A 19,299-nucleotide genomic window follows, 5' to 3' on the forward strand; every position below is an offset into this window, starting at 1 on the left:
AAGCCCACCCAGGGGATCCCAACGAAACCCCCTCGCCCCATTTCCCCGCGCAGCATCCCTGGGGCGCTGTGGGTTCCGCACGGAGAGAGGTGGGCCATGAAAGGGTTAACGGGAGTGAGGGACGCTTGGATAGAGACCCCTCTGTCCTCCTCTGCTCGTCTTGGGGGGGGGCCCTCCGGACGGAGAGATGGGGGCGCAGGGCGAGGCGTGAGCCGCGCCAAGGGGGGCCTCTCAGTGCAGGGGAAACTCTAGGACAGAGGGAGGGAGTCGAGGAAGTGGGGAGGGGGGGCATCCCTGGGGCAGGGAAGGGCAGCAATGGGGGGTGGGGGAAGAGAGCTAGGTAGACACGTCTTTGGGGACACGTCTCCATCTTGGCGCCCGCGGGGATTGTCTTGGCTTCTCCCTCCCACCCAATTATCGCCCCTCCTTCAAGGCAACCAAAGGGATCACTGGAAAGTGGGGGGTCGTGTCCCCCCTCCCTTTCCTTCCTGCAAACTCCATCCTCTTACTGCCTCACAAGCCCCCATAAGCCCCTGCCCTGTCCAGACACAGCGCTTCTGCCCAGTCCAACCATTGGTCCCCTGGAGAGGAGAGGAAATCCCGAGAGGAAGGGGGAGGGGAGGGGCCTTCTCAGAAGCGGCTCTTTGTTTCCGCAATCCCACCCAGGAAGCAGCCAGAAACCTTTTCCTCTCTCTCAGGCTTCCATCTTTATTGTCTTTTCCGCTGAGGATGAGGATAATGTACACCTGTCCTCAGAAACAGAGGTGCAGAGTCCATGGAATGGCTCTCAGGATTGATACAGAAGTTGCACCTCAAAAGCATTTCTGTTCCTCTTATTCTTTGTAGGAAGTGTCAGAGTGACTGACAAGCTGAGATACAACCCATCATCATCCGATGACAGCGACTGCATGAATCTTCCCAGTCAAAGGACCCATTTTCATGATAGACAGTGCCTGTGGCTGGAGGCTCTACACACAGAGTGTGCCTGTGGAGGCCAAAGACTGCCAGTATTAGCACAGGTGAGGTGTGTGACCTCCCCAAATTTACAGAATGTGTGTGAATGAGAGTTTGTGGGTGGGATTATTGTTTACGGCAACCCTGTGATTTTCTCCAACCATAACATTTCGTGAGCTGATATTGCAGTACAAATTCCAAAATAACTATAAAAAAAAATCACAAGATGATAAGAAAGGTTGTACTATTTATATCCTGTCCATCTGGTTGGGTTTCCGCAGCCACTCTGGGCAGGTTACAGCACATATAAAAGACAGTGAAACATCAAACATTAAAATCCTCCCGATACAGGGCTGCCTTCAGCTGTCTTCTAAATGTCAGGTAGTTGCCCATTTCCTTGACCTCTGCCTGCTTCCCTGTAACTTCGCTTCTCGCAGGGAAGGAACCAGCAGAAGACCCTCAGAAGAGGACCTCAGCGTCCAGACTGAGCCATGGGGGTGAAGACGCTCCTTCAGGGCAGAGGCTGTTGGGGGCTTTAGGTTGCAGATCTTGCTCCTCCATAATGACCCCCAGAGCAAGTCTGACATATAATTAGCAGAGTAGTAAAAAACCATCAGAGGCAGCAAAAATTTTATTCGGCAAATAAATTTATTACTGAATGCAAAATAGCACAACAGGATCCAAAACACAGCAAAAACCTAACTTAAATAAAACCCTAACTTAGCATATCAAAACAGCACTCAAGTAAATAAAAAGAATTGTCCAGTGCACCTTCTTTTTGTTGTTGTTTAGTTCTTTAGTCATGTCCTACTCTTCATGACCCCATGGACCACCAGGCACCCCTTTCTTCTACTGCCTCCCGCAGTTTGGTCAAACTCATGCTGGTAGCTTCGAGAACACTGTCCAACCATCTCGTCCTCTGTCGTCCCCTTCTCCTTGTGCCCTCCATCTTCCCCAACATCAGGGTCTTTTCCAGGGAGTCTTCTATTCTCATGAGGTGGCCAAAGTCTTGGAGCCTCAGCTTCAGGATCTGTCCTTCCAGTGAGCACTCAGGGTTGATTTCCTTAAGAATGGATAGGTTGGATCCTCTTTCAGTCCATGGGACTCTCAAGAGTCTTCTCCAGCATCATAATTCAAAAGCATCAATTCTTCAGCAACCAGCCTTTTTTATGGTCCAGCTCTCACTTCCATACATCACTACTGGGAAAGCTATAGCTTTAACTATACGGACCTTTGTTGGCAAGGTGATGTCTCTGCTTTTTAAGATGCTGTCTAGGTTCATCATCACTTTTCTCCCAAGAAGCAGGCATATTTTAATTTCATGACCATCTGCAGTGATCATGGAGCCCAAGTAAGTAAAATCTCTCACTGCCTCCATTTCTTCCCCTTCTATTTGCCAGGAGGTGATGGGAATTCTGCATATAAGTTAAATAAGCAGGGAGGCAATATACAGCCTTGTCATACTCCTTTCCCACTTTCAGTTTTTCCATATTCAAGTAGCACCTTAGAGACCAACTAAGATTGTCGATTGTCCTGGGTATAAGCTTTCCTGTGTATGCACACTTCTTCAGATACACTGAAACAGAAGTCACCAGACAGACCCTTATGTATAGTGGGAAGGTGGGGTGGGGTTTTTCTCAGAAGGGTAGTAGGAGATGGTTATGGTAAAGCTGTTGACGACTGTTAATGACTGCAATTAGTCCTATAGGAAAAAGCATGGGATAGTATGCAGATGACCAAAAATAGCTTTAGCATGTGTAATGAGACAAGAATCCAATATCTCTATTCAAACCAGGTCTCTCCATAGTTTTCAGTTTAGTAATTAGTTGTAATTCAGTAACTTCTCTATCAAGTCTATTTCTGAAATTCCTTTTTTATTAATTTCGACTGTGTCAGAGCAACACGGCTACCTGCCTGAATCTAGCACTCAAGTAAGACACAGACAAGCAGAGTATTGAAATAGCAGAATAGGAAGTGGGACCAGGCGCCTTTCAATACTGTAATTTATAAACAATTCAATGTCAGAGTAACCTTGGGACTGGATAACAAGCCTGGCTCACTCCAGTTTAAACCAGCTTCTTCTGGTTCCCAGAAACAAGGAAGGTTCAGCATAACCTCATTACAACTGATCCCACCACCTGCTCTCAGCAGAAAGGAAACTCCCTTATCAGCTAAAATGTTCCAGCTAGAGAAAACACCAGCTTTGAATCAAACAGAGTAAAACCACCAGAACCTTCTTGAAGCAATAGATCAGGAATGATCTCTCTGCATTGTTGTTGTTTAGTCGTTTAGTCATGTCCAACTCTTCGTGACCCCCTGGACCAGAGCACGCCAGGCACTCCTGTCTTCCACTGCCACCCGCAGCTTGGTCAGACTCATGTTTGTAGCTTCAAGAACACTGTCCAACCATCTCGTCCTCTGTCGTCCCCTTCTCCTTGTGCCCTCCATCTTTCCCAACATCAGGGTCTTTTCCAGGGAGTCTTCTCTTCTCATGAGGTGGCCAAAGTATTGGAGCCTCAGCTTCACAATCTGTCCTTCCAGTGAGCACTCAGGGCCGATTTCCTTCAAAATGGAGAGGTTTGATCTTCTTGCAGTCCATGGGACTCTCAAGAGTCTCCTCCAGCACCATAATTCAAAACCATCAATTCTTCAGCGATCAGCCTTCTTTATGGTCCAGCTCTCACTTCCATACATCACTACTGGGAATACCATGGCTTTAACTATATGGACCTTTGTTGGCAAGGTAATGTTTTTAAGATGCTGTCTAGGTTTGCCATCGCCTTTCTCCCAAGGAGCAGGCGTCTTTTAATTTCGTGACTGCTGTCACCATCCTTCCTGGAACAGATGGCCAAGCATGCAAAAGGAAGCGAGATAGTAGTAATGGGGGACTTCAATTACCCGGATATTTGTTGGATGTCAAACTCAGCCAAGAGCATAAGGTCAAACAGATTCCTCACTGGCCTTGCAGACAACTTCATTGTCCAGAAAGTGGGAGAAGCAACAAGAGGAACAGCCATTTTAGATCTGGTCCTAACCAATGTTGATGACCTGGTTAGTGGGGTAGAAGTGGAAGGATCATTAGGCGCGAGTGATCATGCCCTTCTGAAGTTTACTATACAGCGGAAAGGAGCAGCCAAGCATACTAAGACTCAATTTCTCGACTTTAAGAAAGCCGACTTCATAAAACTTAGGGAAGTGCTGGGTGAGATCCCATGGACAGTAATACTAAAAGGAAAGGGAGTTCATGATGGCTGGGAGTTTGTTAAGAGGGAGATAGAAAAAGCACAACTTCAGGCAATACCAATGAGACGGAAACATGGAAGGTGTCTAAAGAAGCCAGGGTGGCTATCTAAAGAACTTTTAACTAAGATTTAAAATGGATGTGTACAAAAAATGGAAAAGGGGGGAAACCACCAAAGAGGAATTCAAACAAATTGCCAGCTCATGTAGACACAAAGTCAGAAAAGCTAAAGCACAGAATGAACTCAGGCTTGCTAGAGAGGTTAAAAGCAACAAAAAAGGTTTTTATGGGTATGTTCGTAGCAAAAGGAAGAACAAAAAAACAGTGGGGTCACTCAGAGGAGAAGATGGTGAAATGCAAACAGGGGACACAGAAAGGGCTGAACTCCTCAATGCCTTCTTTGCCTCAGTCTTCTCCGATAAAGAAAACAATGCCCGACCTGAAGAATTTGGAGCAAATGATTCAGCAGAGGAAACACAGCCCAGAATAACTAAGGAGATAGTACAAGAATACTTGGCTAGTCTAGATGTATTCAAGTCTCCAGGGCCAGATGAACTGCATCCAAGAGTATTAAAAGAACTGGCAGATGTGATTTCAGAACCACTGGCAGTTATCTTTGAGAATTCCTGGAGAACAGGCGAAGTCCCGGCAGACTGGAGGAGGGCAAATGTTGTCCCTATTTTCAAAAAGGGGAAAAGAGAGGACCCAAATAATTACCGCCCAGTCAGTCTGACATCAATACCAGGGAAGATTCTGGAGCAGATCATTAAGCAAACAGTTTGTGAGCACCTAGAAAGGAATGCTGTGATCACCAATAGTCAGTATGGATTTCTGAAAAATAAGTCATGTCAGACTAACCTGATCTCATTTTTTGACAGAATTACAAGCCTGGTAGATGAAGGGAACGCAGTGGATGTAGCCTACCTTGATTTCAGCAAGGCATTTGACAAGGTGCCCCATGATATTCTTGTAAAGAAGCTGGTAAAATGCGGTCTTGACTATGCTACCACTCAGTGGATTTGTAACTGGCTGACTGACCGAACCCAAAGGGTGCTCATCAATGGTTCCTCTTCATCCTGGAGAAGAGTGACTAGTGGGGTGCCACAGGGTTCTGTCTTGGGCCCGGTCTTATTCAACATCTTTATCAACGACTTGGATGATGGACTCAAGGGCATCCTGATCAAATTTGCAGATGACACCAAACTGGGAGGGGTGGCTAACACCCCAGAGGACAGGATCACACTTCAAAACGACCTTGACAGATTAGAGAACTGGGCCAAAACAAACAAGATGAACTTTAACAGGGAGAAATGTAAAGTATTGCACTTGGGCAAAAAAAAATGAGAGGCACAAATACAAGATGGGTGACACCTGGCTTGAGAGCAGTACATGTGAAAAGGATCTAGGAGTCTTGGTTGACCACAAACTTGACATGAGCCAACAGTGTGACGCGGCAGCTAAAAAAGCCAATGCAATTCTGGGCTACATCAATAGGAGTATAGCATCTAGATCAAGGGAAGTAATAGTGCCTCTGTATTCTGCTCTGGTCAGACATCACCTGGAGTACTGTGTCCAGTTCTGGGCACCACAGTTCAAGAAGGACACTGACAAACTGGAACGTGTCCAGAGGAGGGCAACCAAAATGGTCAAAGGCCTGGAAACGATGCCTTATGAGGAACGGCTAAGGGAGCTGGGCATGTTTAGCCTGGAGAAGAGGAGGTTAAGGGGTGATATGATAGCCATGTTCAAATATATAAAAGGATGTCACATAGAGGAGGGAGAAAGGTTGTTTTCTGCTGCTCCAGAGAAGTGGACACGGAACAATGGATCCAAACTACAAGAAAGAAGATTCCACCTAAACATTAGGAAGAACTTCCTGACAGTAAGAGCTGTTCGACAGTGGAATTTGCTGCCAAGGAGTGTGGTGGAGTCTCCTGCTTTGGAGGTCTTTAAGCAGAGGCTTGGCAACCATATGTCAGGAGTGCTCTGATGGTGTTTCCTGCTTGGCAGGGGGTTGGACTCTATGGCCCTTGTGGTCTCTTCCAACTCTATGATTCTATGATTCTATGATCTGCAGTGATCATGGAGTCCAAGAAGGTAAAATCTCTCACTGCCTCCATTTCTTCCCCTTCTATTTGCCACGAGGTGATGGGACCAGTGGCCATGATCTCAGTTTTTTGGATGTTGTGCTTCAGACCATATTTTGCGCTCTCTTTCACCCTCATTAAAAGGTTCTTTAATCCCTCCTTACTTTCTGCCATCAAGGTTGTGTCATCTGCATATCTGAGGTTGTTGATATTTCTTCCAGCGATCCATCCCAGCCTTTTGCACGATGAATTCTGCATTGAAGTTAAATACAGCCTTGCTGTACTCCTTTCCCAATTTTGAACCAATCAGTTGTTCCATATCCAGTTCTAACTGTAGCTTCTTGTTCCACATAGAAATTTCTCAGGAGACAGATGAGGTGATCAGGCACTCCCATTTCTTTAAGAACTTGCCATAGTTTGCTGTGGTCGACACAGTCAAAGGCTTTTGAAGCAATGAAGCAGAAGTAAATGTCTTTCTGGAACGCTCTAGCTTTCTCCATAATCCAGTGCATGTTTGCACTTTGGTCTCTGGTTCCTCTGCCCCTTCGAAATCCAGCTTGCACTTCTGTTTGTTTTTTTTAAAAAAATAATTTTTATTGGTTTTTTAAACACAAAGTATACACAAACAATACACAATACACAAACATACAAACATATAAACATGTATAATTTCATAACCATTTTTTCATAACCTTATTTCTCGGACTTCCCCATACCTTCCCCTCCCTGCATCCTTGTTTTATACCTCTTCAGCAACTCCTCGGTCTAATTCTTCAAATCAATTTCTTTTAAATTTCCCTAAATTTGTTAGTCTTCATGCATCCCAATTCCCATAATTGTGTCAGCAGGTTATCATTTCCCTTCTTACCATATTAATATTACATCTTTTATAAAAAAAAATTAATCCTTATCCTAAGTTGGACTCAAATTCCCTTCCATCGATTTCACCATTTTTATGAAATATAAACATATTGACTGAACCCAAAAAAGAAAAAAGAAACATAAATTTCTGTTTTCCCCCTCCCATCCCCGGTTTCCGTCCCTTCCAAATATGTGTCCAAAATAACAGTCCTTAGCCTGGATTCCTCACGTCCGAGGCCTTCAAGTCTCTTTCCGTTCCTCTCCGCCGGATTTGTTGGTAGTCCTTCATGTTGGTCTTTGGATCTCTAAGGAGTTCTGTCCCAATCAGGCCGGATTTTATTCCCTCAGAAACACTTAAGAACAGCTGCTGCAAAAGCTCCACCAATCCTTCATATTCGAGGTCAGAATGGAGGTCCCAGTCATATTTCTTCTTTCTTTTAAATTCTTGAATTCCAAGTATTCCAGGGGCTTCCTCCTTCATCTTTCGCTTCTTTTGCAGATTTATAATCCAAGTAATCCAAAGGTCTTTTTGCTTGTAAACCACTTGTAAAGGCTTCTGATGGTTGGTACTTTCCATCATTGCTCTCTCCTTTACTTGTTTTGTCTCCTTCACTTCTTGCGATATCTCTTCCGATTCAGCTGCAGATTTTTTCTCATACAGTTCCTCATTGCATTCAGCAGAGCTACTTATTCCTGAAGTCAAGGCCACAAGTTGTTTATTCATTGCAAGACTCTGCTCTTGTAAAATTCCCACAAGATAGAATGCTCTTTCTATCTCAGCTAGTAATTTTCCATCCGCAGCCATTGTAATGTCTCAAAATTCCCCCTAGGGGGAATCTAGTTAGTTAGTGGTCTTTTCCCAACAATCTCACACTTCGCTGCTTGTTTCTTTGTTTCCAACCACTTCAGTTCAATTGTATCACATTTAATCGAGAGAGGTCTTAAATAGCAAGCTTTTTCCCTTTAAATTGCCCGTTTGACAGCTTTTGACAGCTGTCAAACTCCTTTCCTTTTCCACAGGCTCAAAGACAGGACGCTCCCGGGCCCGGGAGGGGGGGGGTTTACATGCAGCACACACAAAAAAACTTCTGAAAGTCCACTCTTACACTCCAGCTCGAAACTTCTTTTACCAAATCGTGGAAGTTAATGTTGTTGTTTTTTAACTCACCCCAAAAGGGTAGGCTCTCCTACTTAGTTCTACTTTTCCGTTGCTTTAGATGTCATGCAGTCCGGGGAGGCAGACTTCCTTGATTTATGCCTTTCCCGTTTTCAGCCAAATTTCCAAATTCAATTTAGATGTCCCATTTAAATTTCTCACTCTTACTCACGAGTATCATGGTCGAATTGCAGATTCAGGAAGGAATCGGCGCTCTCCGTTTATGGCGATGCGGCTTCACTCCGCGGGCTGGGTTGCGACTCTCAGCACCGCGCTCACTCCCGATGCCGCTCCGGAGCCTTTAAAAAGGCTCTTTCGCGATACCGGGGGGCGCGAAGGTGCCCACCGAGTCTCCTTGCTCACAGGCTTCTGCGCCTGTGATTTTAGGGGTCCCCCGCTCGCCGTAGCGGGTCAGACCCGAACCCACGGAGCAGTCCTGCCTCGAAGCTCGAGGCAAGGACCGCCATTAAGCGCTGGCGCCGACCGGAAGTCATCCAGCTTGCACTTCTGGGAGTTCTCGGTCCACATACTGCTTGAGACTTCCTTGTAGAATTTTAAGCATAACCTTGCTAGCGTGTGAGATGAGTGCAATTGTGCGGTAGTTGCAGCATTCTTTGGCACTGCCCTTCTTTGGGATTGGGATGTAGACTGATCTTCTCCAATCCTCTGGCCACTGCTGAGTTTTCAAAATTTGCTGGCATATTGAATGTAGTACCTTAACAGCATCATCGTTTAAAATGTTAAATAGTTCAGGTGGAATATCATCACTTCCACTGGCCTTGTTATTAGCAGTGCTTTGTAAGGCCCATTTGACTTCACTCTCCAGGATGTCTTTCTCAAGGTCAGCAACGACACTACCTGGGGTGTAGGAGCCATCCATATTTTTCTGACATAATTCCTCTGTGTATTCTTGCCACCTCTTCTTGATGTCTTCTGCTTCTGTTAGGTCCTTTCCACTTTTGTCTTTTATTATGGTAATCTTTGTACGAAATGTTCCTTTCATATCTCCAATTTTCTTGAACAGATCTCTGGTTTTTCCCATTCTATTGTTTTCCTCTATTTCTTTGCATTGCTTGTTTAAGAAGGCCTTCTTGTCTCTCCTTGCTATTCTTTGGAAATCTGCATTCAATTTCCTGTATCTTTCACTATCTCCCTCGCATTTTGCTTGCCTTCTCTCCCCCGCTATTTGTAAGGCCTCGTTGGACAGCCACTTTGCTTTCTTGCATTTCCTTTTCATTGGGATGGTTTTAGTTGCTGCCTCCTGTATAATGTTACGAGCCTCCACCCATAGTTCTTCAGGCACTCTGTCCACCAAATCTAAATCCTTAAACCGGTTCCTCACTTCTACTGTGTATTCATAAGGGATTTGACTTAAATTGTATCTTACCGGCCCAGTGGTTTTTCCTACTTTCTTCAGTTTAAGCTTGAATTTTGCTATAAGAAGCTGATGATCTGAGCCACAGTCAGCTCCAGGTCTTGTTTTTGCTGACTGTATAGCGCTTCTCCATCGTTGGCTGCAGAGAATATATTCAATCTGATTCTGATGCTGCCCATCTTGTGATGTCCATGTGTAGAGTCGTCTCTTGTGTTGTTGGAAAAGAGTGTTTGTGATGACCAGCTTGTTCTCTTGGCAGAACTCTATTAGCCTTTGCCCTGCTTCGTTTTCAACTCCAAGGCCAAACTTGCCAGTTGTTCCTTTTATCTCTTGACTCCCTACTTTAGCATTCCAATGAGAAGAACATCCTTCTTTGGTGTCATTTCTATAAGGTGTTGTAAGTCTTCATAGAATTGGTCAATTTCAGTTTCTTCAACACCAGTGGTTGGTGCATAAACTTGGATTACTGTGATGTTAAAAGGTCTGCCTTGGATTCGTATCGAGATCATTCTATCATTTTTGAAATTGCATCACAGTACAGCTTTTGCCACTCTTTTGTTGACTAAGAGGGCCACTCCATTTCTTTTACGGGATTCTTGCCCACAGTAGTAGATATGATGGTCATCCGAACTGAATTCGCCCATTCGCGTCCGTTTTAGTTCACTGATGCCCAGGATGTAAATATTTATTCTTGCCATCTCCTTTTTGACCACATCCAACTTACCAAGGTTCATGGTTCTTACATTCCAGGTTCCCATGCAATATTTTTCTTTACAGCATTGGACTTTCCTTTCGCTTCTGCATTAGATCAATACTATTCTATGACTGAAAAATGCAACTATGACACTTTAAAGGTCAGCACCAATAGTGTGAATTGTGATTGGAAATGCGCTGAGAGGCAGAGAAGATCCTGTAGGACCAGTGATATGTGGTCTCGGCGGCTGCTCCCATTTACTAGTCTATCTGCCCCATTCTGGATTATTTGCAGTTTCTGAGTTGCCTTCAAAGGTAGCCCCATATACAACACATGGCAGTAGTCCAAACTGGAGATAACCAGAGCATGCGCCACTCTGGTGAGACAGTCTGAGGGCAGGGAGGGTCTCATCCCGCGTACCAGATGGAGCTGGCAGACAGCTGCCCTGGACACAGAAATGACCTGCACCTCCATGGGCAGCTGTGAGTCCAAAATGACCCCCAGGCTGTGCACCTGGTCCTTTAGGGCCACAGTTACCCCATTCAGGACCAGGGAATCCTCCATATCTGACTGTCATCCAGGGACAGTACTTCTGTCTTGTCAGGATTCAACCTCAATCTGTTAGCTGCCACCCATCCTGAAATCACCTCCAGGCACCAAAACAGGGCATGCACCACCTTCACTGGTTCCAATTTAAAAGAGAGGAAGAGCTGGGTATCACCCACATACTAGTGAACACACAGTCCAAACCCCTGATGATCTCTCCCAGCAGCTTTGTATAAATATTTAAAAGCATGGGGGAGAGGATGGAGTTCTGAGGCACCCCACAAGGGAGCACCCGGGGCTGAGAACAATCATCACCTAACACCACTTTCTGGACATGGCCCAGGAGGAAGGAGGGGAACCACTGCACAGTAATTCCCCCAGCTCCCCTAGAGGGTCCAGAAGGATACCATGGTCAAAGGTCTCCAAATCCACTGAGAGATCTGGTAGAACCAGGGAACAGCTTCCCTCTCAATATCTATACCATTGGCCAGGGCAGTTCAAGTCCCATGATGAGGCCTGAATCCCCATTGGAAGGATCATGGTGGCAGGAGCGTTCCTGGTCCTGCAGCCCACAAAAGCTTCAGCCACAATACTTTTATTAGCTTTCAAGGGGCCACCAGATACCTTGTCTTTTCAAATACTCTTACAGTGACGTATGATGTAAACAGCACTTCTGTTTTCCTTGTTCCACATTGGAGAGACTTTGATACACAGGTCTGAGCTCATCTCTCCACCTGAAACTGCTGTGTTAGCAGCAGTGGAAGCCTGGGCAGTGTGCTTGGGGGTCCTGGGCTGCCTAGACAACCAGACCCCCTTCTCAGCCTGGCTGATATGGTCCCAAGGAAAGCAGAACAGTATGTTTGGCACCAGCTTGGCTGCAGGAGTTGAATGAAGAAGGTGTGCAGGGCACTATCCAAGCATCTTAGAGACTCCACTCAAGATTTGTGTAGGTTTCCCTCCATAGCATTTTCTTCTGCTGAAGATAAGTCATGAGGCAGCAAAGTTTAGGATCAGAGTTTTCCTTCTCAATGGGCTCCCTTCCCTTTCCTCTGCAGGATTGGCAGAATCTGCCTTCTTGACCGTGGGATTCACTGTTGTTCTCATCCTCTCCATCCACCAGGGCCTTTCTTTACCTGCAACAGAATTCCCCAACCCACCAAGGATTTGAGACCCATCAGATATCCTCACCTGGTTTAGCCGGCCGGTTGAAACCGTTCCTGGGATTGTGGCCCCTGTTGCCTCCTGACAGCTTCTGGAAACCACAGGTGAGAGCTGAGTGCAGGGTGGGGACCAATGGTGGATAAATTACCTGAGAAGGTGCATGACATTTCCCCCACCAAAGGTACTACGGCTCCCCTAACACCCCAAGACATCCTATAATTATGATACTTAAGACAAATCAGGAATAAATTCTTGTCTCCAGAGATAACACAACTTCAGGCCATCAATGAATCAATACCATATATTCAAGGCTGATGTTTCCACTCAGTTATTTCTTTGCCTTTAATATCCAGCTTTTTCAGTGCCAGAAAAGGATAGTCCTGCATCAGAAGAGGGGCTCGAGATCAGGCAGCACATCGTTATTATAAAGAACCATTGGGGTGGGTGTTTCTGTCTGGGATTCCCATTTGCCAGCTGCTTTCCTTCCGCTTCTCCTGCTCTCTCCATTCAATGTGAGGCATGTAGATGGAGGTCCATCTCCAAGAACAGGAGCTTCCCTGAGCACCCATTCAGCTGACCCCAAGCACCAAGACTTGTCACTAGTTCTCTTACCGGCCCAGACCACAGTCCCCAGAAAAGACGTAGACCTGGGCCTCCCAAAATGGTCCACTTAGACCTCCTGAGGCCATTGGGACTGTGAAGGTGACTCATGAAGATCTAGAGGTGGAAACGGGTGGATGGAGGATTATGATGCAGAGGATGGGGAATGTCCAAAGGAATCATGAACCAGAGAAAGAGAGGGCCTGTTCACGGACAGAGAGTAGCTGCCTTTCCTTGTGAGGAAACAATTGATTTGAAAAGGCTGTATTCCAAGATCATGCTGCTTTATTAATGATGATTGAGGATTATGAAAGGTTGCAGATGCATTACTATCATTCGAGATCATTGCATCTTCATTTCCTAAAAACTGGGAACATCGGTAAGAGGCAGAGGAATATAGGAAATGTTGAAATAAGAAAAGCTGCTAATTGCATTTGATGTGGTATCTTCCCCTTTCTTCTCTTCCTTGAAACCCAAACAGGATTTCCTTTCCTAACACTCTGAAGGAGATGGAGAAGGCAGTCAGATATCCGGGAGATGGGGAACCTTTCATTTCATTAGGAATAGCCATTAAAAAGTGTGAAATGTGGAATATGCTTCACTGAATGGGCACACATATGTAACATCAATGAACTCAAACAGGGGAGAAACCATTTAAAGGTATGGAGAGTGGAAAGAGCTTAAGTCAAAGTGATGAACTTGGAATATATGAACAGACTCACACAGGGCAGAAATTATTTAAATGCAGGGAGTGTGGGAAGAACTTCAGTCAGAGGGGACACTTAACTTTACATAAACGGACACATACAGGTGAAAAACCATATGAATGTATGGAGTGTGGAAAGAGCTTCAATCAGAGTGGAGACCTTAGAAACCATCAACGGACTCACACAGGGGAGAAACCATTTAAATGCATGGAGTGTGGAAAGAGCTTCAGTCAAACTGCGCACCTTAGAACACATCAATGGACTCACACAGGAGAGAAACCATTTAAATGTATAGAGTGTGGAAAGAGCTTCAGTCAAACTGCGCACCTTAGAACACATCAACGGACTCACACAGGAGAGAAACCATTTAAATGCATGGAGTGTGGAAAGAGCTTCAGTCAGATTGGAAACCTTAAATTACACCAACGGATTCACACGGGTGAAAAACCATATAAATGTATGGAGTGTGGAAAGAATTTCAGATTTAGCGGAACCCTTAGAACACATGAAGAGACCCACATAAGTAAAAAACGATTTAAATGCATGGATTGTGGAAAGTGTTTCAGTCAGAGTGCATACCTTAGAAAACATCAACGGATTCACACAGGTGAAAAACCATTCAAATGTATAGAGTGCGGAAAGAGCTTCAGTGTCAGTTCAAAACTCCATTTACATCGACGAACACACACAGGGGAGAAACCATTTAAATGTATAGTGTGTGGAAAGAGCTTCAGTTTCAATGCAGCCCTTAGAACACATCAACGGACTCACACAGGGGAGAAACCATTTAAATGCATGGAGTGCGGAAAGAGCTTCAGTTTCAATGCAGCCCTTAGAACACATCAACGGACTCACACAGGGGAGAAACCATATAAATGTATGGAGTGTGGAAAGAGTTTCAGTCGGAGTGGACACCTCAATATACATCAACGGATTCACACAGGGGAGAAACCATTCATATGTATGGAGTGCGGAAAGAGCTTCAGTGTCAGTTCAAAACTCCATTTACATCGACGAACACACACAGGGGAGAAACCATTTAAATGTATAGTGTGTGGAAAGAGCTTCCGTCAGTTCGGACACCTTAGAATACATCAACGGACTCACACAGGGGAGAAACCATTTAAATGCATGGAGTGCGGAAAGAGCTTCAGTTTCAATGCAACCCTTAGAAGACATCAACGGACTCACACAGGGGAGAAACCATTTAAATGTTTGGAGTGTGGAAAGAGCTTTAGTGATAATGGAAGCCTTAGAAGACATCAACGGACTCACACAGGGGAGAAACCATTTAAATGCATGGAGTGTGGAAAGAGCTTTAGTGATAATGGAAGCCTTAGAACACATCAACGGACTCACACAGGGGAGAAACCATTTAAATGTATGGAGTGTGGAAAGAGCTTCAGGCAGAATGCAACACTTAGAATACATCAACGGACTCACACAGGGGAGAAACCATTTAAATGTTTGGAGTGTGGAAAGAGCTTCAGTTTCAATGGAAACCTTAGAACACATCAACGGACTCACACAGGGGAGAAACCATCTAATTGCATGGAGTGCGGAAAGAGCTTTAGTGATAATGGAAGCCTTAGAAGACATCAGCGGACTCACACAGGAGAGAAACCATTTTAATGCATGGAGTGTGGAAAGTCCTTCAGTCAGAGTGGACACCTCAATATACATCAACGGACTCACAAAAGGGAAAAACCATTTAAACGCATAGAGTGTGGAAAGTAGTAATGGAAATCTTAGGAAACATCATCAGACACACAGGGCAGAAACTGTTTAAATGTATGGACTGTGGAAGGAGCTCAGTCAGAGTGGAACCCTTGATTTATGTCAACAAACTCACACAAAACAAAAACCTTATAAATATCAGGAAAGTAGATAGTGGTTCAGTCCTAGTAGAATTTCTAAACGGACTCACAGACAGGAAAAACTTTAGGAGTTGATACCCTGCAAACCAGCAAGAAACTCAGAGAGGAGAAGCAGTTTAAATGAAAAGATTGCAAAAGTGCTTTATTTACAATGGAGTGTTTAAGGAAAATCCAGAGACTCTCACATGGAAGAACCCATTTAGATGTATGGAGTGTGGGACATCTTCCTCTCAAAGTCCACTCCTTTCTTCAAAGAAATGAACTCAGGAGGAAATCAGTCATTGACACATGTTGTGTATGTGAAGTTCTGGTATTTATGTGTAAAACTGTATAGTAATGAAATATTGAATGCAATGTCAAACAATGTGATTATAATCTAAGACGTAAAGTACCTTTCGATAGAGAAAGGGTGAGGGTTTATCTGGATTTCTGGTGGTCAGTGAGGATTAGGGCTGGGCGATATATTGTCCCATACTGGTTTCTAGACCACATCGTGAAAACCTTTCAAAAACAATTAATATGGCGACACATCACAGATCACAGTGTGTGTTTCTGGGATGCTCATTTGCCTGGAAGCAGACGGCAGAAAGCTTTGCTTTGTGAAGTCCTTGCAGATGCAGAATTGTTTACTTCCCTCCCAGATGACAGGAAGCGAAACACACACATCCTTTGCCCTGTGTCCTTTCAGCCTCTTTCCTCCCTTGCTCCTTTCTGCCGGTGTGTGTGCCCGACTTTGATATTCTGTGTGGTGTATTTTTTTATGGCTGAAACTGGATTTGCTCTCAGAAGCAAAGTTTTGTGCCTCACTGGGGACCCAGTGAGAACTGTATGCTTTGAAAACTCAGTAAACTATTACTGAAGAAGTCCTGCTGCCTCTGTGTGTGTTTTTGACCTCAGTGTGGGACTTGCTCTAGACATGGCCCCTACCCTGCCGATACTTGGCTCATGCCCTGGAGTTGCTTTACTCAAGCATGCAAGACGGGTGCATCTGTGTGCACTCAAAAGCAAATAAAGTAGGGCTCGCCTTTCTATAAGAGTACCTTGGTACTTTGGGTTACAGACACTTCAGGTTACAGACACTTCAGGTTACAGACTCTGCTAACCCAGAAATAGTACTTTGGGTTAATAACTTTGCTTCAAGATGAGAACAGAAATCGTGCAGTGGCAGCGGGAGGCCCCATTAGCTAAAGTGGTGTCTAGGTTAAGAACAGTTTCAGGTTAAGAACAGACTTCTGGAAGGAATTAAGTTCTTAACCTGAGGTACCACTGTAATGTGTTTTCAAATGTTTTTATTGTTTTTTTTTAAATTTTGTAATCTGCTCTAGGAGATTCGGATTACAGTAACGATTATGATGATGTTACATTGCTTAACATGCCCCCTGCCCAGTCATGAATACTTGAGGGCACTCCTTGGTCCATTATGGTCGCTTGAGGCCCATGTCCAGCTCAGGCTACTTCCCCACCCCACAGACCTTTCGGGACAGAGAGGACATGGCCCTGGTCCTTCCTGCTCTGGGCCAGATGGGATGGTTGCAACGCTCTCTGTGTGGAACTGCCCTTGAAGGCGACTTGGGAACTGGCCCAAAACACAGCAGCCAGATGATTGGCTGGGCTGCTCTCTTTATGAATGGCATTTCTCTCCCACCTCTTTGCCCAAGGAGATCAAGGCGGCATCCATGGGTCTTCCCCTCCCCCCTGAGTCCCCCCACAACAAGCACGTTGGATTCCTGTTTTAAAACAGTTGCACTGGTTGTTTCCTTTCCAGCAGGACTTCTGCTCTCGGTGCCTTGGCTTGTGAGACCTCCTGTGGTGCTTTCATAGAACTATAGAGGTGGATGGCACCCCAAGGCTCATCTTGCTCAACCCCAGGCAATCTCAGAGGGCAAACTTGTATCTGGAGGAACTGAGCACTGGAGGAGAAAATGAGCCCTGCAGGATCAGGCCAGAGGGCTGCCTCCTATAGGGGAGACAGAGCAGAGGAGCCACCCATCGCCCTCTCCTCCTCCACAGATTGGGGTCCTCCTCTTTTAACACCACCTTTATTAGTGGCCTCTGCCTCTTGTGGAAGGAGGAGGGGCCAAGATGGCGACGAAGTAAGACGCGCTTGCCGGAGCTCCCCTTTCCAGTTCATGCTGTAAGTTATTCCGCTCCTATTTTTCTCTGGAAGTTGGGACGATAATGTTTTGATGATAACGCCAGGAACTCACCCTGTGGAAGCTTGCAAAGTCAGCGCCATAAATCTCCTTAATGAGCTTCACTAACAACCTGATTAGCTGTAACTTGGGCAGCCACCGGCCGCGCTTCCCTGGCCTTCCACCAGCTCTTGCTTGGCCTTTGTGGGAGGGAGTTGCACAGGTTTACTCTGCCCTGCAAGAGGAAGCGCTTTCTCTTCTCTTCTCTTCCTTCCTTCCTTCCTTCCTTCCTTCCTTCCTTCCTTCCTTCCTCTTTCACAGGTGAGGTTTTAGGGACCAGGGTATATTTCATGTCCGAATGTTTCCATCCGCGGACAACCTCTGTTATAAAAGGGGACTGATCCATTCATCCGAATGGGGTTTCTCTGCATGCATTTCCCCGCTCCTGGACCCAAGACCCTGTTGGGATTTCAGATCTCACCAGCTGCAAAGAGCAGCTACTGTGTTGACATCATGTGATGTCTCTGAGTGTGAGACAGGAAGTCTCTGCCAGTTCTCATGTAACGGGAGAGTTACTTTCGCTTCTGAGTTGAAGTGTGAGTCGAGTCGTAGACTCTTGTGTTTGCTGCTCAGGAGAGAAGTCAGGCTTGTAAGAGCTGCTTGTACAGTCTTAATAAAGTAGTGAGTAGACTATGGACTGTCTCTTCTGTGATGGGATGCCAGAAAATTAGTGTGCTCCTCTCAGGCGGGAGGGGTCGCTTATTACCGGTCTCTCTGGGCTGAGGAAGGATTCCAGCCAGAGATTGACCATCGGAGAGAAGCCCCGGTGTCTTGGGATGTTGGCACCCTTCCTGGAGGCGTTTTTTCCAACAGACCCCTCCCCAAGGGGCCAGCAGCCCATCCATGCAAAGGAAGAGCAGAGCTGCCGCCCTCCTGCGACCCTCCTGGCCAGCCTGAGAGATAATTGGAAAGGGCGGATTTCTTGACTCCAGAATCCATCATCGCAGACCCGTTTCATTCAGGCATAGAGATCTGCTCTTTGGACCAGTCTGCTTGGATCATGTGGATCATCACTGGATCATCCATGATGTCATACCCATCTCACGGGGGGGGGGCTCTGCGCCCTGACTTGCCCCCCCCTCTCGCCATGCAGCGCTGGGACCCCCGCTCTCCCCATGGGCCGTATGTTGTGAGAGAGGAGACTCACCAGATCCCAGCAGGCGCCCCCAGGCAGCCTCTGCAGAGCCAAACCAATGGGACCCCCACACGCCCGACTTCTTGCAGGAAATGGGGGTTGGGCTTTTGCTCTGGAGGACCCTGCCCCCGTCTTACTTTCCTGTCTAGGAATTAATACGGAAAGGGGGGGTGCCTCCCTTCCTTTACCCTTCCGCCGGTCACCAGAGGGTCCGAGGAGATGACCTCAAGGGCACCCCTACCTAGACCCCTCAGCCCCCACACCGTTGCATAAGCACCACACTATACCCCTAGCCCAGGGGTCTGCAACCCGCGGCTCCGGAGCCGCATGCGGCTCTTTTACATCTTTGCTGCGGCTCCGGGGCGGATACTAGTGAGGGGAGGAGGCGCATTGTGCACCCCGACACTCCTCACTGTGGCAGGCGCTGTACTGGCTGTGACGTCGCATGGGGGCGGTGCGTGCATTAGTCACGCACCGTCCCGACGTCACCTTCCCGCCTGCTGTCAGATCGTGGCTCCGGAGATATATTTGTTTTAAATGTCGCAATGGTTTTGCGGCTCCCAGTTGTTGTTTTTTCTTCGGAAACGGGTCCAAGTGGCTCTTTTTGTCTTAAAGGTTGCAGACCCCTGCCCTAGCCCCATAAATAAAGTGCCTTTCCCTTTCTCTATACGGGCGAAATAAGCCCCTCATTTCCTTAAGTCTCCCTCTCGCTC

The 19,299-nt window shown here is 46.2% G+C and overlaps 2 protein-coding genes across 5 annotated transcripts in view; both read left to right on the forward strand.

Annotated features, from left to right (window-relative positions):
* The window catches only part of LOC310686881 (uncharacterized protein), an 83,937-nt gene extending 67,815 nt beyond the window's left edge, over nucleotides 1–16,122 (forward strand). The window contains exons 2-4 of one of the 3 annotated variants that reach the window (XM_083461353.1): nucleotides 847–1,019; nucleotides 12,035–12,179; nucleotides 13,157–16,122. In XM_083461353.1, coding sequence (XP_083317479.1) covers nucleotides 13,338–15,014 — 1,677 coding nt within the window. In that variant the 5' untranslated portion in view covers nucleotides 847–1,019; nucleotides 12,035–12,179; nucleotides 13,157–13,337 and the 3' untranslated portion in view covers nucleotides 15,015–16,122. The remainder of the gene's footprint in view (nucleotides 1–846; nucleotides 1,020–12,034; nucleotides 12,180–13,156) is intronic. The other 2 variants (XM_083461354.1, XM_083461355.1) reach the window with 2 other exon arrangements.
* The window catches only part of LOC310686915 (uncharacterized protein), a 51,754-nt gene that overhangs the window by 20,606 nt on the left and 11,849 nt on the right, over nucleotides 1–19,299 (forward strand). The window contains exon 1 of one of the 2 annotated variants that reach the window (XM_083461445.1): nucleotides 12,178–12,210. The exons of the other annotated variant lie outside the window; for it this stretch is intronic. The gene's annotated coding sequence lies outside the window, so the exon portion shown is untranslated. Of the gene's footprint in view, nucleotides 1–12,177; nucleotides 12,211–19,299 lie in introns of those variants that run through there. 2 annotated transcript variants of the gene reach the window in all.

The sequence above is a fragment of the Podarcis liolepis genome (assembly GCF_965112155.1).
Source record: "Podarcis liolepis genome assembly, chromosome: 10".
Classification (NCBI taxonomy): domain Eukaryota; kingdom Metazoa; phylum Chordata; class Lepidosauria; order Squamata; family Lacertidae; genus Podarcis; species Podarcis liolepis.